The sequence below is a fragment of the Neomonachus schauinslandi genome, chromosome 8 (assembly GCF_002201575.2).
Source record: "Neomonachus schauinslandi chromosome 8, ASM220157v2, whole genome shotgun sequence".
In the NCBI taxonomy this organism is placed as follows: Eukaryota; Metazoa; Chordata; class Mammalia; order Carnivora; family Phocidae; genus Neomonachus; species Neomonachus schauinslandi.
The window spans coordinates 43,888,351-43,908,255 of NC_058410.1; the positions used below are offsets into that span (position 1 = coordinate 43,888,351).

The 19,905-nt window shown below is 35.2% G+C and overlaps 1 protein-coding gene across 2 annotated transcripts in view; it reads left to right on the top strand.

Moving 5' to 3' along the window:
- Positions 1-19,905, top strand: part of CEP85L (centrosomal protein 85 like) — a 174,000-nt gene that overhangs the window by 112,948 nt on the left and 41,147 nt on the right. For both annotated transcript variants that reach the window (XM_021693553.1, XM_021693555.1), the window contains exons 5-6: positions 168-285; positions 17,911-18,090. In XM_021693553.1, coding sequence (XP_021549228.1) covers positions 168-285; positions 17,911-18,090 — 298 coding nt within the window. The remainder of the gene's footprint in view (positions 1-167; positions 286-17,910; positions 18,091-19,905) is intronic.

Below are 19,905 nucleotides of genomic sequence, written 5' to 3' on the forward strand. Positions count from 1 at the left end.
ACATAACTCATTGTACTGTGGTTTTTAAAAATTCCCTGTTATGAATGTTAAGGTTGATAATACTTTTAACTCTTACATCAGATTTTTAGAATACTTAAAATTCTGCTTTTAACGGTCCCTTAGAAAAGCATATTCTTTATAATGTCACCTCAATTTATGTTTTGCAGGCAGAAGCAACAAATTACCCACCTACATGAGAGGATAAGGGATAATGAATTACGGGCACAACATGCCATGTTAGGACATTATGTAAACTGCGAAGATTCTTATGTGGCTGGTTTGCAGGTAAGATATAGAGAATTTTGTAGTAGTTGTTTTATTAATAAAGCATGTGTTAATTATATAATTAGCTTGCAAGATTAGGATGCTTTTTAATTAATCCATTCACATGGTTCATATTTATATACATAGTAAAAGATGTCCAAGAACTGTTTTCCAAATGTCCAGTTCATATCCCCTCTCCACACACATAAGGAATTACTGTTATCAGTTTCTAGTGTATCCTTCCAGAATTGATGTATATCACTAGCAAATATAAATGTATTTTATCCCCATATCTTCACAAAAAGTATCAAAATATATACATTATCCAGCACCTTGCTTTTTTCCCTTTGTATTACATAAAATTATTTAAAATATAGTGATTAAAAAAGCAGAAGCAGACTCAAATACAGAGAACAAACTGATGGTTGCCTGGGGGAATGGGCAGAATAGGTGAAGGGGAGTGGGAAGTACAGGCTTCCTATTATGGAGTGAATAAGTCATGGAGATGAAAGGTACAGGATAGGGAATGCAGTCAGTGGTACTGTAATAGTGGTGTATGACAGATGGCAGCTACACTTGTGGTGAGCACAGCATAACATACAGACTTGTTGAATCACAGTCTTGTACCCCTGAAACTAACGTAATGTGTGTCAACTATACTTCAGTTAAACAAATACAGTGATTATTTCTATATCTTTACAAAGATAGCATCCCTTTTGCTTTTATAGCTGATTGATTTCCTGTTTTGTGGCAATAGCATAATTTATTCATCTTGTCCCTACTAGTCTGAATTTGGGTTGTTTCTAGTTTAGGGCTACTATAAATAATATTGTGAAGAATAACCTTTTATAAACACTGTTTTGCTCGTATGCAAGTATTTTTGTAAGTTAAGTTCTCAAGTGAAATTTGCAGGTGTTGTATGAGTTGGTCATTTTTATTGACATTATCAAATTGCTATTGTGTTATCAAACTGAGATTTTTGCCCTTCTCTTATATAGGGTAAGGTGGGGAGTTCTCCATGATTTTTAAAAAAACTTAAAATTGTGTAAAATACATATAAAATCTACTATCTTAACCATTTTTTTTCATCTTAACCATTTTTAAGTATACAGTTCAGTGGTGTCGAATACATTTATAATATTGTGCAACTATCACCACCATCCATTTCCATACCTCTTTATGTCTTATAAAACTAAAACTTTGTACCCATTAAACAGTAACACCCCATTCGCCTTCCCAACCCCTCACAGCTACTGTTCTACTTTCATTCTCTATGATTTTGATTACTCTAAAATCTCATGTTAAATAAATCATACAGTATTTGTCTTTTTGTGACTGGCCTATTTCACTTAGCATAGTTTCCTCAAGGTTCATCCATGCCGTAGCGTGTGTCAGAATTTCCTTCCTTTTTAAGGCTGAATAATATTCCATTATGTGTGTATACCACATTTTGTTTTGTCCATTCATCTGTTGACAGACACTTTGTTTGCTTACACATTTTTTTAAAGATTTTATTTATTTATTTGAGAGAGAGAGCACGAGCAGGGGGGAAGGACAGAGGGAGAGGGAAAAGCAGACTCCCCTCTGAGTGGGGAGCCCAATGCAGGGGCCGATCCCAGGACCCGGAGATCATGACCTGAGCTGAAGGCAGATGCTTAACTGACTGAGCCACCCAGGTGCCCTGTTTGCTTCCACATATTAGCTATAGTGAATAATGCTGCTGTGAACCTTTTTTATATTTATTTGAATATAGGTGTATAAATATCTGTTGCAGACCCTGCTTTCAGTTTTTTTGAGTATATATCCAGAAGTGGAATTGCTGGATCATATAGTAATTCTACTTTTAATTTTTTGAGGAAGCACCATACTGTTTTCCACAGTGGCTGTGCTATTATGGTGTACAAGGGTTCTAGTTTCTCCACATTGTCACCAACACTTGTTATTTTTTGATTTTTGATAGTAGCCATCCCAATAGATATGAGGTAGTATTTCATTGTAGTTTTGGTTTGCATTTCGTTAATGATTAATGATGTGAGCATCTTTTTATGGCTTATTGGCTATTTGTATATCTTAGGAAAAATATCTTTTCAAGTCCTTTGTCCATTTTTGAATTGGTTGTTTTTTGTTGTTGAGTTTTAAAAATTCTCTGTATATTCTAGATATGAACCCCTTATCAAATATATGATTTGCGAGTATTTTTTCCCATTCTATTGATTGGCTATTTTCTCTGTTAGTAGTGTCTTTTCATGCATAAAATTTTTAATTTTTCAAGTCCAGTTTGTTTAACTTTTCTTTTATTGCCTGTGCCTTTGGTGTCATATCCAAGAACTCATTGCCAAATTCAATGTCATGAAGTTTTTGCTACATGTTTTCTTCGAGGAGTTTTATAGTTTTAGGTCTTATGTTTAGGTCTTTGATCATTTTTAGTTAATTTTTCTATATGTTATTAGGTAAGGGTGCAGCTTCATTCTTTTGCATGTGCATAATCCTGTTTTCCCAGCACTATTTGTTGAAAAGACTTCCACATTGAATGGTTTTGGCACCTTGTTAAAAATCATTTGACCATGTATGCCAGGATTTATTTCTTGGCTCTGGATTCCATTCCATTGGTTTATATATGTCTTTTGTTATCCAGTACCACACTGTTTTGAAATCCAGAAGTATGAGTTCCCCGGGTTTGTTCTTCTTTTTAAGATTGTTTAAGCTGTTTGTGGTCCCTTGAGATTCTATATGAATTTTAGGGTGGGTTTTTCTCTTTCTTAAAAAAAAAAAAAAGTGATTTTGATAGGGATTGCATTGAACCTGTAGATCACTTTGAGTGGTGTTAACATCTTAACAATATTAAGAACGTGGGATGTGTTTCCATTTATTTATGTCTTCACTTTCTTTCAGCAGTATTTTGTAGTTTTTTGTTATACAAGTCTTTTACCTCCTTGGTTAATTCCTAAGAATTTTATTCTTTTTGATACTGTTGTAAATAGGATTGTTTTCATAATTTCCTTTTCAGATTGTTCATTGTTAGTGCATAGAAATGCAATAAACTTTTGTGTGTTGACTTTGTATCCTAATAGTTTATTGAATTTATGCAATAGCTCTAACAGGCTTTTTGTGGAATTTTTAAGATTTTCTACATACAAGATTACATCACCTGAACAGAGATAATTTCATGTCTTCCTTTCCAATTTAGATGTCTTGTATTTCTTTTCCTTGCCTAAATGCTCTGGCTATAACTTCCAGTATTTTGTTAAATAGAAGTGGTGAAAATGGGAATCCTTGACTAGTTCCTGATCTTAGAGGAAAAGCTTTCAGTCTTTCACCATTGAGTATAATATTTGCTGTGGGTTTTTTCTATATAGCTTTTATTATGTTGAAGTAGTTTCCTTTTGTTCCTAGTTTTTTTGTGTTTGAATCACCAAAAGATGTTGAATTTTATCATACACTTTTTCAACATCAGTTGAGATGATTGTGGGTTTTTTTTCGCTTTATTCTGTCAATGTGGTATATTACATTGATCAGTTTTGATATGCTGAACCATACTTGCATTCCAGGAATAAATCCTACTTGGTCATAGATTATAATCCTTTTAATATACTGCTGAATTCAGTTTGTTGATACCGTGTTGAGGAGTTTTGCATCAAAGATACTGGTCTGTAGTTTTCTTGTAGTGTCTTTGTCTGGCTTTGGTATCAAAATAATGCTGGCTTCACAGAATGACTTAGGAAGTGTAGTTTCTTCTCTTTCAGTGTTTGGAAAAGTTTGAAAGGGATTGGTGTTAGTTCTTTTTTTACATGTTTGGTAGAATTCACCAGTGAAGCCATCAGGTCTTGAAAGAAGGCTTTATGTTTTTAGGAATTTGTCCATTGCATCTGGTTTATCCAATTTGTTGGCATACAGTTAATTGTTCACAGTACTCTTATAAGCCTTTTTATGTCTGTAGAATTGATAGTTCATGTCATTATTTTCATTTCTGATTTTAGTAATAAGGGTCTTTCCCCTTAGTCCATCTAGGTAAAGGTTTATCAATTTTGTTGATTTTTTCAGAGAACCAAATTTTGGTTTCATTAATTTTCTCTGTTGTTTTTATATTCTCTATTTCATTTATCACTGTTTGAACCTTTATTATTTCATTCCTTCTGATAGTTTTGGGTTTAGTTTATTCTCTCCTTCCAGCCCTAGGTTGTAAAGTTAGGTTGTTGATTTGAGATCTTTCTTATTTTCTTCATATGGTTTTAATATGTTTTTCTCCTGAGTGATGTTGAATTTCTTTTTATATTTTTAAGTCCCATTTGTATTTCTTTTCTGTGAAATGTCATTTCATATCGATACTTCACCTGTTTTTTTCTGTTAGGTATTGGTTTTTTGCTTATTAATTTTATAAGCCCTTTACATATAAAAGAAATTAATTTGATTTGAAAATACATTTTCTGAATTTGTCATAATATTTTCTTTCTATTTGTGTCATTCTATTTTTTCCTATATCCATTATTTTCTACTGTGAAATCTCTCTACTTCTAATGAGTATTTTATAAATAAGTCCTATCTTCACTAATGAACCCATTTAAGAGAATAGTTACTAAACATACAATGTGTTAAGTTAAGTTATGAGGTCACAAAGTTGAAGAATAGTTCCTACCTTCATCAACCTCAGACTACAGAGGGAGACACCATATAGGTAAACATATTTACCCATTCCTTCAAAATTTGTGTTCACTGTGGGTAAGGCAATGTCTGGGTACAAGGAATAGAAATGTGAATGAGGTTGGTTTTGCCACTGAGAGTACAGTCTAATGGGAACACAGTCTAATGGGCACAGTATATAGGCCTTATAACAAAATTTATATGGCTCGAAAGGTGACTTTCCCCAATATTACTCTCTTTAAGAATTTTTCTTAAAACTTGATTGTATGTTTTTCTATATAGACTTAATATTTGGCTTGTTTATTTCAAAAACATTAAAAACTATTGGCAGTTTATTGGGATCAAAAGTGAGGACTAATAACTTTATGGTGGTATATACTTTGATTTGTGAAAGTTTTTTTTGTCTTTATTTCTGGAATTTAAAAAAATCATTTTAAGTTGAATTTTTTTTCCTCCATTATATTTTCAAACTTATTTTTATATATTAAAGGAATTGGTATATTAAAGTCAGGAAATATTGAAGACCAACTAATCTTCAGACTTACTTGAGGCAGAAGCATTTAACAGAGATTCCAGCTTGCTTACCATACTTCAGTTACTAATACATCAGAATATCTCATTACAATGTGATCTCATCTGTTAGTTCTATCCCATAATAGTAAGGCTTTATGGTACTGAGATTAATAGTGTACAGTTATTTAGAAGTGCTATTTCTGTACTATGTAAGTAGTATAATTTGCTTTGATAACAGTTTTATAGAACCATGCAGTTCCTCCTTGTAACTTTATTTTTCTGAATAATAGGTTAGCTTGAATTATACAATTATTATATTACCAAAAGCGTGTGATTCTTAATATGTATTTGAAAGCTGAAGAAAATGTTTTTTTGACACAGCATCAGGCCAGTAGAGGGCTCTCCAAATCAGTCTGTAAGGACAAATAGAGCTAGCTGGAGGGATGTGGAAAGGGGGGCTGCTGAAGGATTTTTAAATTATGTGGGGAGTTAAAATATTGTTGAGAAGTTAGACTTCAAAAAATAAGGGCAGGGCGCCTGGGTGGCTCAGTCGTTAAGCGTCTGCCTTCGGCTCAGGTCATGATCCCGGGGTCCTGGGATCGAGTCCCACATCGGGCTCCCTGCTCCGCGGGAAGCCTGCTTCTCCCTCTCCCGCTCCCCCTGCTTGTGTTCCTGCTCTCACTGTGTATCTCTCTGTCAAATAAATAAATAAAATCTTTAAAAAAAAATAAGGGCAATTAATAAAAGAGAATACAAGGAAAACCGTATACTACATGGATATCATAAATATAGGACGAACTTTTTTTCAGTAGATACAGAGAGCTGAAAAACAGCAAGGGTTTAAAAGAACAACAAATATGATAATAAAATACTTCTTAAATGAAAAATTTTTGGTGTGTGAATAGTGCTTTTTTTTATTGAATAAATTTGACATGTAATGTAAATTTAAGGTGTACACAGCATGCTACTTTAACACATTTATATAGTGTTTGCTAATGTAATAATATTTATTGCATTAAATAGTTATAGTGTATATTATTGTTTATATTCATTATATTGTGCGTGAAATTTCTGTGGCTTATTTACTACTCCTTACAAGTTTGTACCCTTGTATACTATTACTCTGGTCTCCAACTCCCCACCTCCCATCCTTTGGTAACCACCGTTTTGCTGTCTGCTTTTTACAGGTTTAACTTTTTTAGATTCTACATATAAGTGATATCCTACAGTACTTCTCTTTCTCTCTCTGACTTATATTGCTTAATGTAATATGTACTTAAGGTCCAATCATGTCGTCACAAATGGTAGGATATCTTCCTTTTCATGGCTGGATAATATTCCATTGTGTTTATGTACCATATCATTTAATCCACTGATGGGCATATGGGTTGTCTAGCTATTATGAATAATGCTGTGATAGACATGGCAGGGTATATATCTTGTCAAAATCCTGTTTGCGGAGTGCCTGTGTGGCTCAGTTGGTTAAGCGTCTGCCTTCGACTCAGGTCATGATCATGGAGTCCCAGGATCGAGTCCTGCATCAGGCGCCCAGCTCAGCAGATAGTCTGTTTCTCCCTCTGACCCTCCCCCCTCTTGTGCTCTCTCTCTCTCTCAGATAAATAAATAGATATTTAAAAAAAAAATCCTGTTTGCATTTCCTTTGGGAATATACCCAGAAATGGGATTGCTGGATTGTATGGTAGATCTATTTTATTGGTCCATAGTGGCTGGACCAATTTACATTCCCACCAGTGCTGTCTAAGGGTTCCTTTTTCACCACATCCTTGCCAGCATCTGTTATTTCTTGTCTTCTTGATGATAGTCATATTAACAGGTGTGACAGGGTATAACTCACTGTGGTTTTGATTTGCATTTTCCTGATGATTAATGATGTGGAACATCTTCCCATGTGTCTGTTAGCCATTTTGATGTTGTCTTTGGAAAAATATTTAGTTCCTTTGCCCATTTTTTAATTGGACTGTTTATTTTTAATTATTAAATTGAGTTCTTATATATTTTGGATGTTAATTCTTTTCTGATATATGATTTCCTGAAATATTTTCTTATTCTATAGGTTGTTTTTCCATTTTGTTAATTACTAGATCTTCTGTGCGGAAGCATTTGAGTTTGATGTACTTCCTTTGTTGATTTTTGCTCTTGTTGTTTGTGCTTTTGGTGTCATGTCCAAAAAGCAAGTCAATGCTGAGACCAATGTATATATATTCTAGGAGTTTTATGGTATCAGAGCTTTTAAGTCTTCAATCCATTTCAAGTTAATTTTTGTGAGTGGTGTGAGATAGGGGCTCAATTTCATTGTTCTGCATGTGTTAAAGAGACTATCTTTTCCTCATTGGGTATTCTTGGCTCTCTTGTCAAATATAAGTTGACTTTATATGCCAGGATTTAATTCTGGCCTCTCTGCTCTGTTCCATTGGTTGATGTGTCTTTTTTGTGCCATACCACACTGTTTTTATTACTATGGCTTTTTAGTATAGTTTGAAATCCAGAAGCATGATATCTCTGGCTTTAATTTTTTTTTTCCTTTGTTTCTCAGGATTGCTTTGGCTCTTCTCAGGATTGCTTTGGCTATTTGGGGTCTTTTGTGATTCCACACAAATTTTACAGTTGTTTCTTCAATTTCTGTGGAGAATAATAGCAAAGGAATTTTTACCTTGGATGTATGAATAATGTTATTTTTTACGCACATTTCTTTTTTAAGATTTTATTTATTTGAGAGAGAGAGGAGGAGAGACAGTGAGAGAGTACAAGCGGGGAGGAGAGGGAGAAGCGGGCTCCCTGCAGAGCAAAGAGCCCGATGCGGGACTAGATCCCAGGACTCTGGGATCATGACCTGAGCCGAAGGCAGACACTTAACTGACTGAGCCACCCAGGTGCCCCTATGCACAGCATTTTATATATGCACATTTTGGGGACCCATAGCTTATTCATCCTAATTTCACAGCACATTAAACAAAGAAAATTATAGTTTTCACATTCTGTATATTTGAGGTTAAAGTAAATTTTTGAAATAAAATAACATTCTTTTATGAATTTATAGATGTAAAACATATTCTTGAGAAATAACTCTATTTGCCTATTAAAAACTCTGAACAGCCTTACAATCAAGATGACCTGAAAAACATCAGTAAATCTCATAGGTAGAAAATGAGAACTAGATCTTTATCCTAAAATTCACACTTTTTAGATTGTTTTAGTAGTAGAATTGCTGGAACCAAAGAGAGATTTGTATTTATAATGCCTTATACCAAAATTGCAACCTGTGGTTAACAGACCGTCTTGAGGGGAAAAAAAAAAAAACCAGAATATGAAGGTCCCTTTTACCTTTTGTTAAAAACTGAAGAAGAAAGAGATGCCTTCCTTTAATATAGATGTGAACCTTGGAAAGACCAATCAAATAATATTTATTTTAATTAAGCTTCACTGATGCATCGCTTTTTTTGTCTTTACGTTTTATGCTTTCTGTTTCCATTTATATAATTTTTTCTATTTGTTTTTCCTTCAGCTATTTTTTCTACTACCAAGTCTTTTGGTTTTAATGAGCATTTTATAAATGAGTTCCACCTTTACAAATGAGCTTGTTCAACAAAACTTAAACATCTAATGTGGTAAATGCTGGGGCCACAAGAGTGAAAAATATTTTCATGGATCTTGAAGTCTACAGAGAGAGACTGTCAAAAAACTGTTTAACCATTTCTTCAAAAATTATTTATGTTTACTATGGATAAGGCACCATGTGGGCACTAGTAATATAAATGTGAGTAAAGTTGGTTTTTTTCTTCAAAGAGTGTACAATCTAATGAGGAAGACAGATAAACAAGAGACAATTGCAGTAAGTTTGAGGTGCTCAAATGGGATATAGTGCTATGGGAATCCCTACTAAGAACATATAAACTAGCCTTCCAAAGGTTGGCTCTTACTTCCTATAGGAAGGGATATCTGATCTGAGAACCTGATGAAGTAAAAGAATTTAGCAGGTGAAGGACATAGAGTAAAAGTGCTTGAGGTATAGTATGTTGTGTGTGAAGAGGTCCAAAGGCAAGAGAGGAAATAATGCATTTGGAAAACTACAAATTATTGTGTATGGATGAAGTGCAGTATGAGAGGAGAGTAGTGGTAAGAGATGTGGTTAAAGACGTAAGCAGGGGTCAATTATAGCAAAGGCTCGTAAAGTAAAGGACCCATTTGTCCCAAGTTTAGGTACAGTTCCAGCTAATGCCTAGCATAAGGTACTAGCATAATGATTAATAGCACCCTCTTTTACTCTCCAAAGTATCCTAGTTTGGTTACCCCAGTGGCATAACGGATTTAAGGTCGGTATTGAGGCAGAAACCAGTCAGGAGGCTATCTCAATAGTCTAAAACTTAAATGAACACCTGAATTTTAAAACATTGGTCATGACAAGAGGAAGAATATTTATTAAACATCTGTGTGACCCAAGCATGGGCTTGATTTAATGACTTCAGTGAGTTAAAGAAATGATTCCCTAGTTTCAGATGGACAAAATTGATTGGTTTATATTGTCAAAGACTAGGATAGAGATGACTACATCAGGAATAAGTTTAGAGGAGAAAAATAATGAGTTAAGCTTATTTTTCTATTGTAAATTTGGGACAGAGGTGAAGAATGAGGCTGATATTCATAGGTAAGTCTAAGGGGGAGATTAGAGATTTAGGACTTGTCCGTCCACCTGAGTGGTTGTTGAAGCTTGGGCATGATCATGGGTTCCAGGGAGTGAAGAAAATGGGACCCAGAAGTAAAGACGGGGACTAGCTGTATTTTAGAAGGCAGTAAAAGAGCATAACCTGCAAAGGGGTTAGCAGGGGTAGGTGGTATTGTCATAGAAATGAAGGGAAGATAGGCTTCACAGATTGAGTGGTTGTGGGACACTCAGAGCCTGGAAAAGCATTTTAAAGGCTTAAAGCAGTTCTGGCTTCAGACTTTTCTCTGTCTGCTTAATTTCATCTACAAGTTCTACAGCATGTCTTGCTATGAAACACTTTTCTGTTGTACAGATTTGCCCAAACACAAGTGGTAGATAGAATATTGTCAGTATAGTTTTCAAGTCTCACTGGTTCGGATGTGGTTTTTGTTTTGTCTTTCCAGGCCAGGGGAGTTAGAATAGTGGGAGTTAAATTAGAATCTTTGGCAGGCTGCAGAAAAGGCCTAGGCTCACCTACTGCACTGGCAGCAGAAGGCTCTTCAAGCTTCATTTTCAGAAAATTCTGAGCACTGTACTGCCTTGAGAAATGGACTCCCCTTTTAGTGGTTTGGGTTCATGGCAGGTTGTGTTGCCTCCTACCCACCTGAATGGTAGTCCCTGTATTGCAGAGTTCTACCTATATCATCTCAACACCCACCAGACCTGCTCTAATTAAAGTGACACCAGCATTTTGACAGTTTCTGTGCATGTGGTTGTTTAATATTAACTGTGACTGCCTGCCCAAAATGTTGAGCTCTTCTCCTCAGTTACTGTTTTGATTAGTAATCTGGTTTAAGTTGCATAGGCTTTGAGTGGACTATTCTTGTCTTTACTTTTCCTTTAAGCCCTCCTATTTTTAGTGCTTGATTTTTTAATGGTTTTCCAGAAATGTGTATATTTCATTGTCCTAGAAACACCTGTATTAACTTATTTGTAAAATTAATAAATTTTATATTTTAGAGCAGTTTTAGGTTCACAGCAGATTTGAGCAGAATGTACAGAGAGTTCTCATATATTCTATGCTGCCACACACCTACAGCCTTCTTCACTGTTGACATCCTGTATCACAGGGTATTTTTGTTACTATTGAACCTATATTGACACATCATTATCACTCGAAGGCCATAGTTCATATTAAGGTTCACACTTGGTGTTACAATTCTGTGAGTCTGGACAAATGTATAATGACCTATATCCATCATTGTAGTATCATACAGAATAGTTTCACTACCCTAAAAATCTGTGGTCTGCCTGTTCATTCCCTCCTCTCTCTTAGCCCCTGGCAACAACCAGTCTTTTTATTGTCTCCATAGTTTTGCCTCTTCCAGAATGTGATATAGTTGGAATCATACAGTATGTAGCTTTTCATGATGGCTTCTTTCACTTCATAATATACATTTAAATTTCCTCTATGTCTTTTTTTTTTTTGGTAAGATTTTATTTGAGAGAGAAAGTGAGAGACCGAGCATGAATGGAGGGGGAGGGGCAGAGGGAGAAGGAGAAGCAGACTCCCTTGCTGAGCAGGGAGTTCGATGTAGGGCTCAATCCCAGGACCCTGGGATCATGACCTGAGCCATAGGCAGATGCTTAACCAACTGAGCCACCCAGGCGCCCCTCCTCTATGTCTTTTCACATATTGATAGCTTATGTCTTTTTAGTGCTGAATAATATTCCATTATCTGGATGTACCACAGTTTATCTTTTCACCTACTGAAGGAAATTTTAGTTATTTTCAAGTTTTGGCAAATATGAATAAAGCTGCTATAAACTTCCATGTGAAGCTTTTTGTGTAGCATGCTTTCTGTTCATTTGGGTAAATACCAAGGAACACAATTGCTAGATCATATGGTAAGAGTATTTTTAGTTTTTAACTCACTGCCAAACTGTCTTTCAAAGTGGCTAGAGAATGCAGTAAGACAAGAGAAGGAAATAAAATGTATGCCAGTTGGGAAAAAAGAAAGAGTTTTTGTTCACAGATGACATGATCCCCTGTATAGAAAATCACTGAAAACAGACCAAACAAAACAAAAACAAAAACAACTCCTGAAACTAATAAGCAATTATAGCAAGGCTGCAAGGGACAAGGTTAATATATGAAAGTTCTTTCCCTATATACCAGCAATGAACAAGTGAAATCTGAAATTAAAAACACACTGCCATTTACATTAGCACTCCAAAAAATGAAATAAGTAGAAATACAATAAAATATGTACAAGATGTATATAAGTAATAAAACTCTGATCAAAGACAGCAAAGAAGAACCAAATAAATAAGAGATATTCCGTGTTCATAGATATACTCAAATTAAAAATTTGAAGAAATTTAGAGCAAGGAAAGTTATGGGAATAACTTTCCTGATAAAGGGTCAATACTCCAAGAAGACTTAACAGTCCTTAATGTGTATGTGCCTAACAAAAGAGCAGCAAAATATGTGAGGTAAAAACTGAGAGAACTGCAAGGAGAAACAGATGAATCCACTATAATAGCTGGAGACTTTATCAACCCTCTATCAGAAATGAACAGATCCATCAAGCAGAAAATTAGTAAGCACAAAGTTGAACTCAGCAGCATCCTCAATTGACTGGATGTAATTGACATGTATAGACTACTTTAGATTATACATTCTTCTCAAGCTCACATAGAACATTCACCAAAACAGACCACAATTTGGGTGATAAAACATTCCTTAACAAATTTAAAAGAAGAGATATTGTACAATGTATGCTCTCTCAAACCATAGGAACTAAAGTGGAAATCAACAGAAAGGTAGCTATAAAATCCTGAAATGCTTGGAGATTAAACAACACATTTCTAAATAATATATGGGTCAAAGAAGAAATCTCAAAAGAAATTTAAAAATATTTTGTACTAAATGGAAATGAAAATACAGGTTATCTAAAATGTGTGGGATGCAGTGAAAGCAGTGCTTAGAGGGAAATTTATACCATCAAGTGTATATATTAGAAAAGAAGAAAGATTTTAAATCAGTTATCTAAGCTTCCATCTTAAGAAACTAGATACAGAAAAACAAATTAAATCCAAAGTAAGTAGAAGAAGAAAAGAATAAGAGAGCAGAAATCAATGAAATTGAAAACAGAAAATCAATAGAGAAAATCAAAAAACCAAAAGTTCATTCTGAAAAAGATCTGCTCTTTTGTTAGGCACATACACATTAAGGATTGTTAAGTCTTCTTGAGTATTGACCCTTTATCAGGAAAGTTATTCCCATAACTTTCCTTGCTCTAAAGTCTGCTTTTTCTGAAATTAATATAGCTACTCCATTTACTTTTTCTTCAAATTTTTAATTTAAATTCCAGTTAGTTAGACATAATAATGTAATATTGGTTTCAGGAGTAGAATTCAGTGATTCATCACTTACATATAACACCCATCATAACAAGTGCCCTCTTTAATACCCATCACCCATCTAGCCCACCTCCCTCCATCAACCATCGGTTTGTTCTCTGTTGCTAAGGGTCTTTTATGGTTTGCCTCCTCCTCTCTCCTTCTCTGTTTTTTTTTTTTTTTCTTCCCACATGTTCATCTGTTTTGTTTCCTAAGTTCCACATATGAGTGAAATCGTATCTGGATCTGAGGTGTGGTATCTGACAGTTTGGAGAAATTCTCAATCATTATTGTTTCAAATACTGCTTTCGTTTCTTTCTTCTTGTAATGTTATACCCTTTGTAGTTATCTCACAGTTCTTGGATATTCTGTTTTATTTTTTACATTCTTTTTTGTCTTTGTTCAGTTTGGGAGGTTTCTTGTCATATCCTTAAGCTCAGAGATTGTTTCCTCATCTGTGTTCAGTCAAAGACATTCTTTTTTTTTTTTTTTGATTGATTGATTGATTGATTTGAGAGAGTGAGAACATGTGTGAGTTGGGGGAGTGGCAGAGGGAGCGAATCCTCAAGCAGACTCTGCTGAGTGCAGAACCCAAATTGGGGCTCAGTCTCATGACCCATGAGATCATGACCTGAGCCAAAACCAAGAATCGGATGCTCAACCAACTGAGCCACACAGGTGCCTGTCAAAGACATTCTTTATTTCTGTTACAGTATTTTTGATGTCTAAATTTTTTTTATTCTAAGAATATCTACCTCTGTGCTTACATTATCCATTTGTTCTTGCCTGTTGTTTATCTTAGCATTAATGCCCTATATTAATCATAGTTTTAAAAAATCTCTGGTTTGATAATTCAGCATTCCTATCATATCTGACTCTGGTTCTCATGCTTATTCAATCTCTCCAGACTGTGAATTTGCCTTTTAGTATGTCTTATAGTTTTTTGTTGAAAGCTAGACCTGATGTACTAGGTAAAATGAAATGTGGTAAATAAGCCTTTAGTAATATAATGGTAAGGTGTAAAGGAAGAGGTCCTCTGTAGTCCTGTGATTAGTTCTTTTTTTTTTTTTTAACATTTTATTTATTTATTCATGAGAGACAGCGGGCGGGGGCGGGGCAGAGTGAGAAGCAGGCTCCCAAGGAGCAGGGAGCCCGATGCGGGACTCGATCCCAGGACCCTGGGATCATGACCTGAGCCGAAGGCAGACACTTAACCATCTGAGCCACCCGGGCGCCCACCTGTGATTAGTTCTTAGTCTTTTAGTGAGCCTGTGCTCCTAGACTGAGGACTTCACTAGAGCTTCTGTTCTTTTCTTTCCCACCCTTCGGTGGGGCAGGATGGTTCAAGGCAACTGGAATTGAACTTTTTCTTCTAGGTAGGTTAGCTCCCTTCTAGGTAACCTTCTGTGTAGGTTAGTCTCTAGTTAGTGTCTCCTGAATGCAGGTCTTGTTAAGAAGAACATAGTGTTCTGGTGTATTTCAAAATGGTTCCTTTTCTCCTCTTCCTGCTGGAAACATGAAGAGATTTTCCCCTGATGTTCATTGTGAGGACCTGATAGAGCTCATGGAGGTAAAACGCAGACAAGTCGGGTGTCCCTTATGATTGGGTCTCCCTAAAGTTTTTGACTTTCAGACTTGTCCACTCTGAGCCTCTAGGAGTTCATCAATTTCAGTTCTTTTTTCCTACTTCAGCATTGGTTGCAAGGAAGATTCTACTCTGATAAGTGTGACTTTCTCTATTCACCTGTTTTTCCAATTCTAGGGGTAGCAGTTTACCCTGTGACCTTACTTCTGACAGATCTAAGAAGAGTTGTTGATTTTTCAGTTTGTTCATCCTTTTTACTTAGTAAAACAGATGGAGTGGAAATTTCTGAGCTCATTACATGCCAAATTAGAAACTATAAGTCTGTATTATTTTTTTTATTTTCTTAGCCTAGCCTACCCATCTTTCTGAGTTCTAGACCCACCTCTCTGTCTGATGTTTCATCTCTATTTGTGTGTTCAACTGGCATCTTAATATCAATAGGCTCTAATTGTAATAAAGTACATCTGCTTAGACCTGTTCTCCTATATGACCTCCTTACTTCAGGTTAGAATATGATCTTCCCTGTTGACTCAAAATCTCAAACTTTGGTTACCTAACATTTCTTGTCTATTCACTTCTTTAAAAAATAGTTTTTGCTAAATCCTCTCAATCCTACATCTAGACTTTCTTCATTCTGTTAGCTGTACTCTTGTTCAGCTCCTCTTTTTGTTTAGCTAAATAGGTTAGAATAATTTTTTTAAAGATTTATTTATTTTAGAGAAAGAGTGCATGCATGTGTGCCTCTGTGGGGGAAGGGCAGAGGGAGAGAATCTTCAAGCAGACTCTGTGCTGAGCGTGGAGCCTGACACAGGGCTTGATCTTAAAACCATGAGATCATGACCTGAGCTGAAACCAAAAGCCGGACGCTTAACTGACTGAGCCACCCAGGAGGCCCTAGAATAATTTTTTTAAGTGAATTCATATCCATTCTTAATATCTTCTAATTTCTGTTGTCCACTGCGTCCAGTTATTGTAGCACTCTCTTGTCCTCTTTGGACTCTTCTTTTTCCTTCAATTAAAAGTTACTGAGAATCTACACATGAGGCTAAATGCCAGGGAATACAGAGATTTACAAAACAGAGTTTACAATCTTCTTAAATCATGCTACTTTGTTGTTATAAAACCATCACAGGTTTCCCATTTCCTATGAATTAAGATTTAACTCTGAACCTTGTGATTCTATAGTATGGTCCCACTTGGATTTTTAAATTTTCCCTCTATCCATCCCCCTTCTTGTAAACTGTACTTTAAACAGATATGGGTACTCTCTGAATATATTCCATTTTACCTTTTTAAAATGTTCTTTCGGAATACTTTTCTTCCTTTCTCCATTCCTGCCAGAATCATCCTTATTTTCAAAGTCTATCTCAAAAGCAACCTCCCCAGTAAAGCCTTTTTCCTCATTCTCCCGGTGTTGTCTTCATTTCTCTTCCAACTTCCCCATACTTTGTACTTAAGATGACTTTTTTTGGGGTGCCTGGGTGGCTCAGTTGGTTAAGTAAGCATCTGCCTTCTGCTCAGGTCATGATCCCGGGGTCCTGGGATCGATTCCCCCATTGGGCTCCCTGCTCGGCGGGGAGTCTGCTTCTCTCTCTCCCTCTGCCTCTCCCCCACCCCCCCCTGCTCATTCTCTGTCTCTCTAATAAAATCTTTAAAAAAGATGACTTTTCTTTGACTATCATATTATATGGTGTCCTATATATAATTATCTGGGGATTTCTCTTACACTTCTGATAGAACTTGAGTTTTTAAAAGACAGTGCTAGAGTCTGTCTGTCATCTTTGAAATACCCAGCACATGATAAAATGCTATTTATATAATTTTTGAATTATATCTCCACCTTTTGGTGAAGTATGAATTCTTCAAGGTCTAGTTCAAATTCACTTGTATAAAACTTCTCTTAGCTACTACAGTACAACTATCTTAGCACTTAGACAGTTTTCATTGTCTTTTTTTGTGTGATACTTCATTAAACTGGTGGGACTTAGCTTTATTAACTGTTGGATCCCAGTACACAGTTTCTAACATGTACTTAGTAAATATTTGTTGAATAAGTGGAAAAATAATGTTTCTTTACTTTCACATTACTTTATTGGTATCTCTTGGCACTTACCACATTCCAGTTTATTTGAGGAGATATTTGTATTTTCTGTCTGTCTTCTCCTGGTTGTAATGCTGCAAGGGAAACGGTAGGGGAAAGATCTTATCTGAAGTCCTTACAAAACCTCAGTTATGGAAACAAGAATACATTTGTTCAATCAGCAGTTATTTTTTTTGAGCTCTTCTTTTATGCCAGTGATTATTCTAGGAAATAGGGATCTAAGAGCAACTAAGATGGACAAAAATTCCTGCTTTCATGGATCTTACTTTCTAGTTTGGGGAAATACTCTATTAATACTTACCAAGTTTAATATTAGCTGGAAATGATCACTTGTGAAGAATCTTTTTAGTTTTTATTTCCCTAGAACTTTCACTTCTAACTTAATATGTACTATTACATCTCTAATTATACTTTTTAACCAAAAGGTTGCCTTTTATTAAGCTTCTGTTTATGTGATAGAAACTTTATATATTTTATCTCTGTTCTTCAAAAAACAAAACCAAAAAACACTGCAAGGTTGGCTTTATTATTTCTGTTTTATAGATAAGATTGGCATTGGTAAGCAAATTAACTTGATTTAATCATGGCACATAACTAGGAAATAGGAGAGCTGGGATTCATGCCAAGGTCTGTCTGTTGCTAAAGCCTAGATGTACCCTCTGTACTATACCTTATTTCCAGTTTCTTTCCATTTTGTCAAGACAAGTAAACTTTTAACCTGTTTTTTTTTTTCTTTCCCAATAGCCACAATATGAGAACAGTTCACTCCAGGCTCCATTTTCCGATCAATCAATGTCCCATTCCCAGCAAGAGGAACTTGAGCAAAAGCTTGCATCTACTGAGAAAGAGGTTTTGCAGCTCAATCAGTTTCTCAAACAAAGAATAAACCAATTTAGTGAAGAGAAGAAGAAACTGGAGGAAAAGGTAGGTATTTTTAATAAAGTTGAATTAGGTCAATAACATTCCTTCAACATGTAATTATTTGTCATCTACTGTATTTCAGGTCTGTGTTATATACCAGGTTGTACATTTATATTGAGATGATTAGTTTTGTAGTAACTTTTGAGAAACCCTGTGCTGTCCACAAAAATCTAGGGATTTTCTTGAGGGATTAAAAAGACTACAGTGTATTATATCTTGCTAACAAATAGTGAAACCTTTTTTGAGTTAGTTGCCTAAACTAAGATGTGACACAAATAACTTCTTTTCTTTTTTGGGTCTTGTTTCTTTGTCATGTTGGGTATGAATGGTAAATGAAATAAAGAGGGTGGTGTTTTGTTTTGTTTTTTATAAGCACGACTTCATGTTATTTAAGCTGCAGCCCCTGATTCAGAACAAGTAATGAAAAGCCAAATATCTATATGTATGTAATATATCTGTATATTTATTTTACTTTTTGCCTTTATTAAAGTATTTTCATACTTCATCTCATTCCATTATGTATCATTAAAGATCAAGTAGATTACCTGCTAGCCCTAATTTACTAAAGAAGCATAGTCCTTAAGCTGATAACTTAGTTGCAGAACTGGTTTTAGATTTCTCCCTTGATATACCCAGCTTATTATTCTATTAACTGAACCTTCGATTCAAGTGATCTTGAAAAAGTCACCATGATTTCTGCAGGCATGTTTGGAATTATTAATAGAGAACTCAATTGACATTTTTGTGTGAGTTATATATATATATAAATGTGAATTAAAATTTTGATCTTCCAAAAACTGACAAAAATTTTACATGGTTTCTCTTTCTCAGCTATATGGTGTATTTTATCTTGGCCGACTTAAAAGTAACTTAAGTACCTGTTTCTTTTTTTTTTTTTTTTTTTTTTAAGATTTTATTTATTTATTTGAGACAGAGAGAATGAGAGAGAGCGAGCACATGAGAGGGGGGAGGGTCAGAGGGAGAAGCAAGCTCCCTGCTGAGCAGGGAGCCCGATGCAGGACTCGATCCAGGGACTCCAGGATCATGACCTGAGCCGAAGGCAGTCGCTTAACCAACTGAGCCACCCAGGCGCCCTGTTTCTTGTTTCTTTTCTGTATTTTTGGGGCTTCATACAATACCATAATGTGGAGGGGGCTAAGGAAATATTCATTGGTTATATAGATGTAGTAGGGATTAAAATATTTCTCACCTGAGATTTGGTTACTTAAAAGATTGTGTGAAAATTAATGATGATCTAGGGGTGCCTGGCTGGCTCAGTTGGTAGAACATGCAACTCTTGATCTCATGAGTTCATGAGTTCGAGCTGCACATTGGATGTGGAAAAAAAAAGAAGAAGAAGAAAATTGTGACAATTCAGTGGATACAATTTTTAAAATATATTTTTATGTTTTATCTAAATTCTTTTATTACTTTTGGTGTCCAGTGCTTAATAAATCAATTTATATACTCACTACATATTTGACAGTTCCTACTTGGATATCTTAAAAACATTTCAAACTGTTCATCCAAAATATAATTCTTAATTTGCCTTCCAAGTGCCCTCTTCTTCTTAAAACAAAATTTCTTCATTGTTCATTACTGTATATTCAGTTGTTCGTGCTGGAAATCTTACTAACACTGATTAAGCCTGTCTCCTAAATATGTAATAGAATCTGTCCAACACTACCAGGCTGGTCTAAGTTATCATATCTTGGCAAAGCTTTTATAAGAGTCTCTTCATTGGTGTCTCTGAATCCAGTCTTGCCCTGCCTGTCTGCTTTCCCTCTATCTCCAATCATTTTTTTTTTTTTTGGTTAT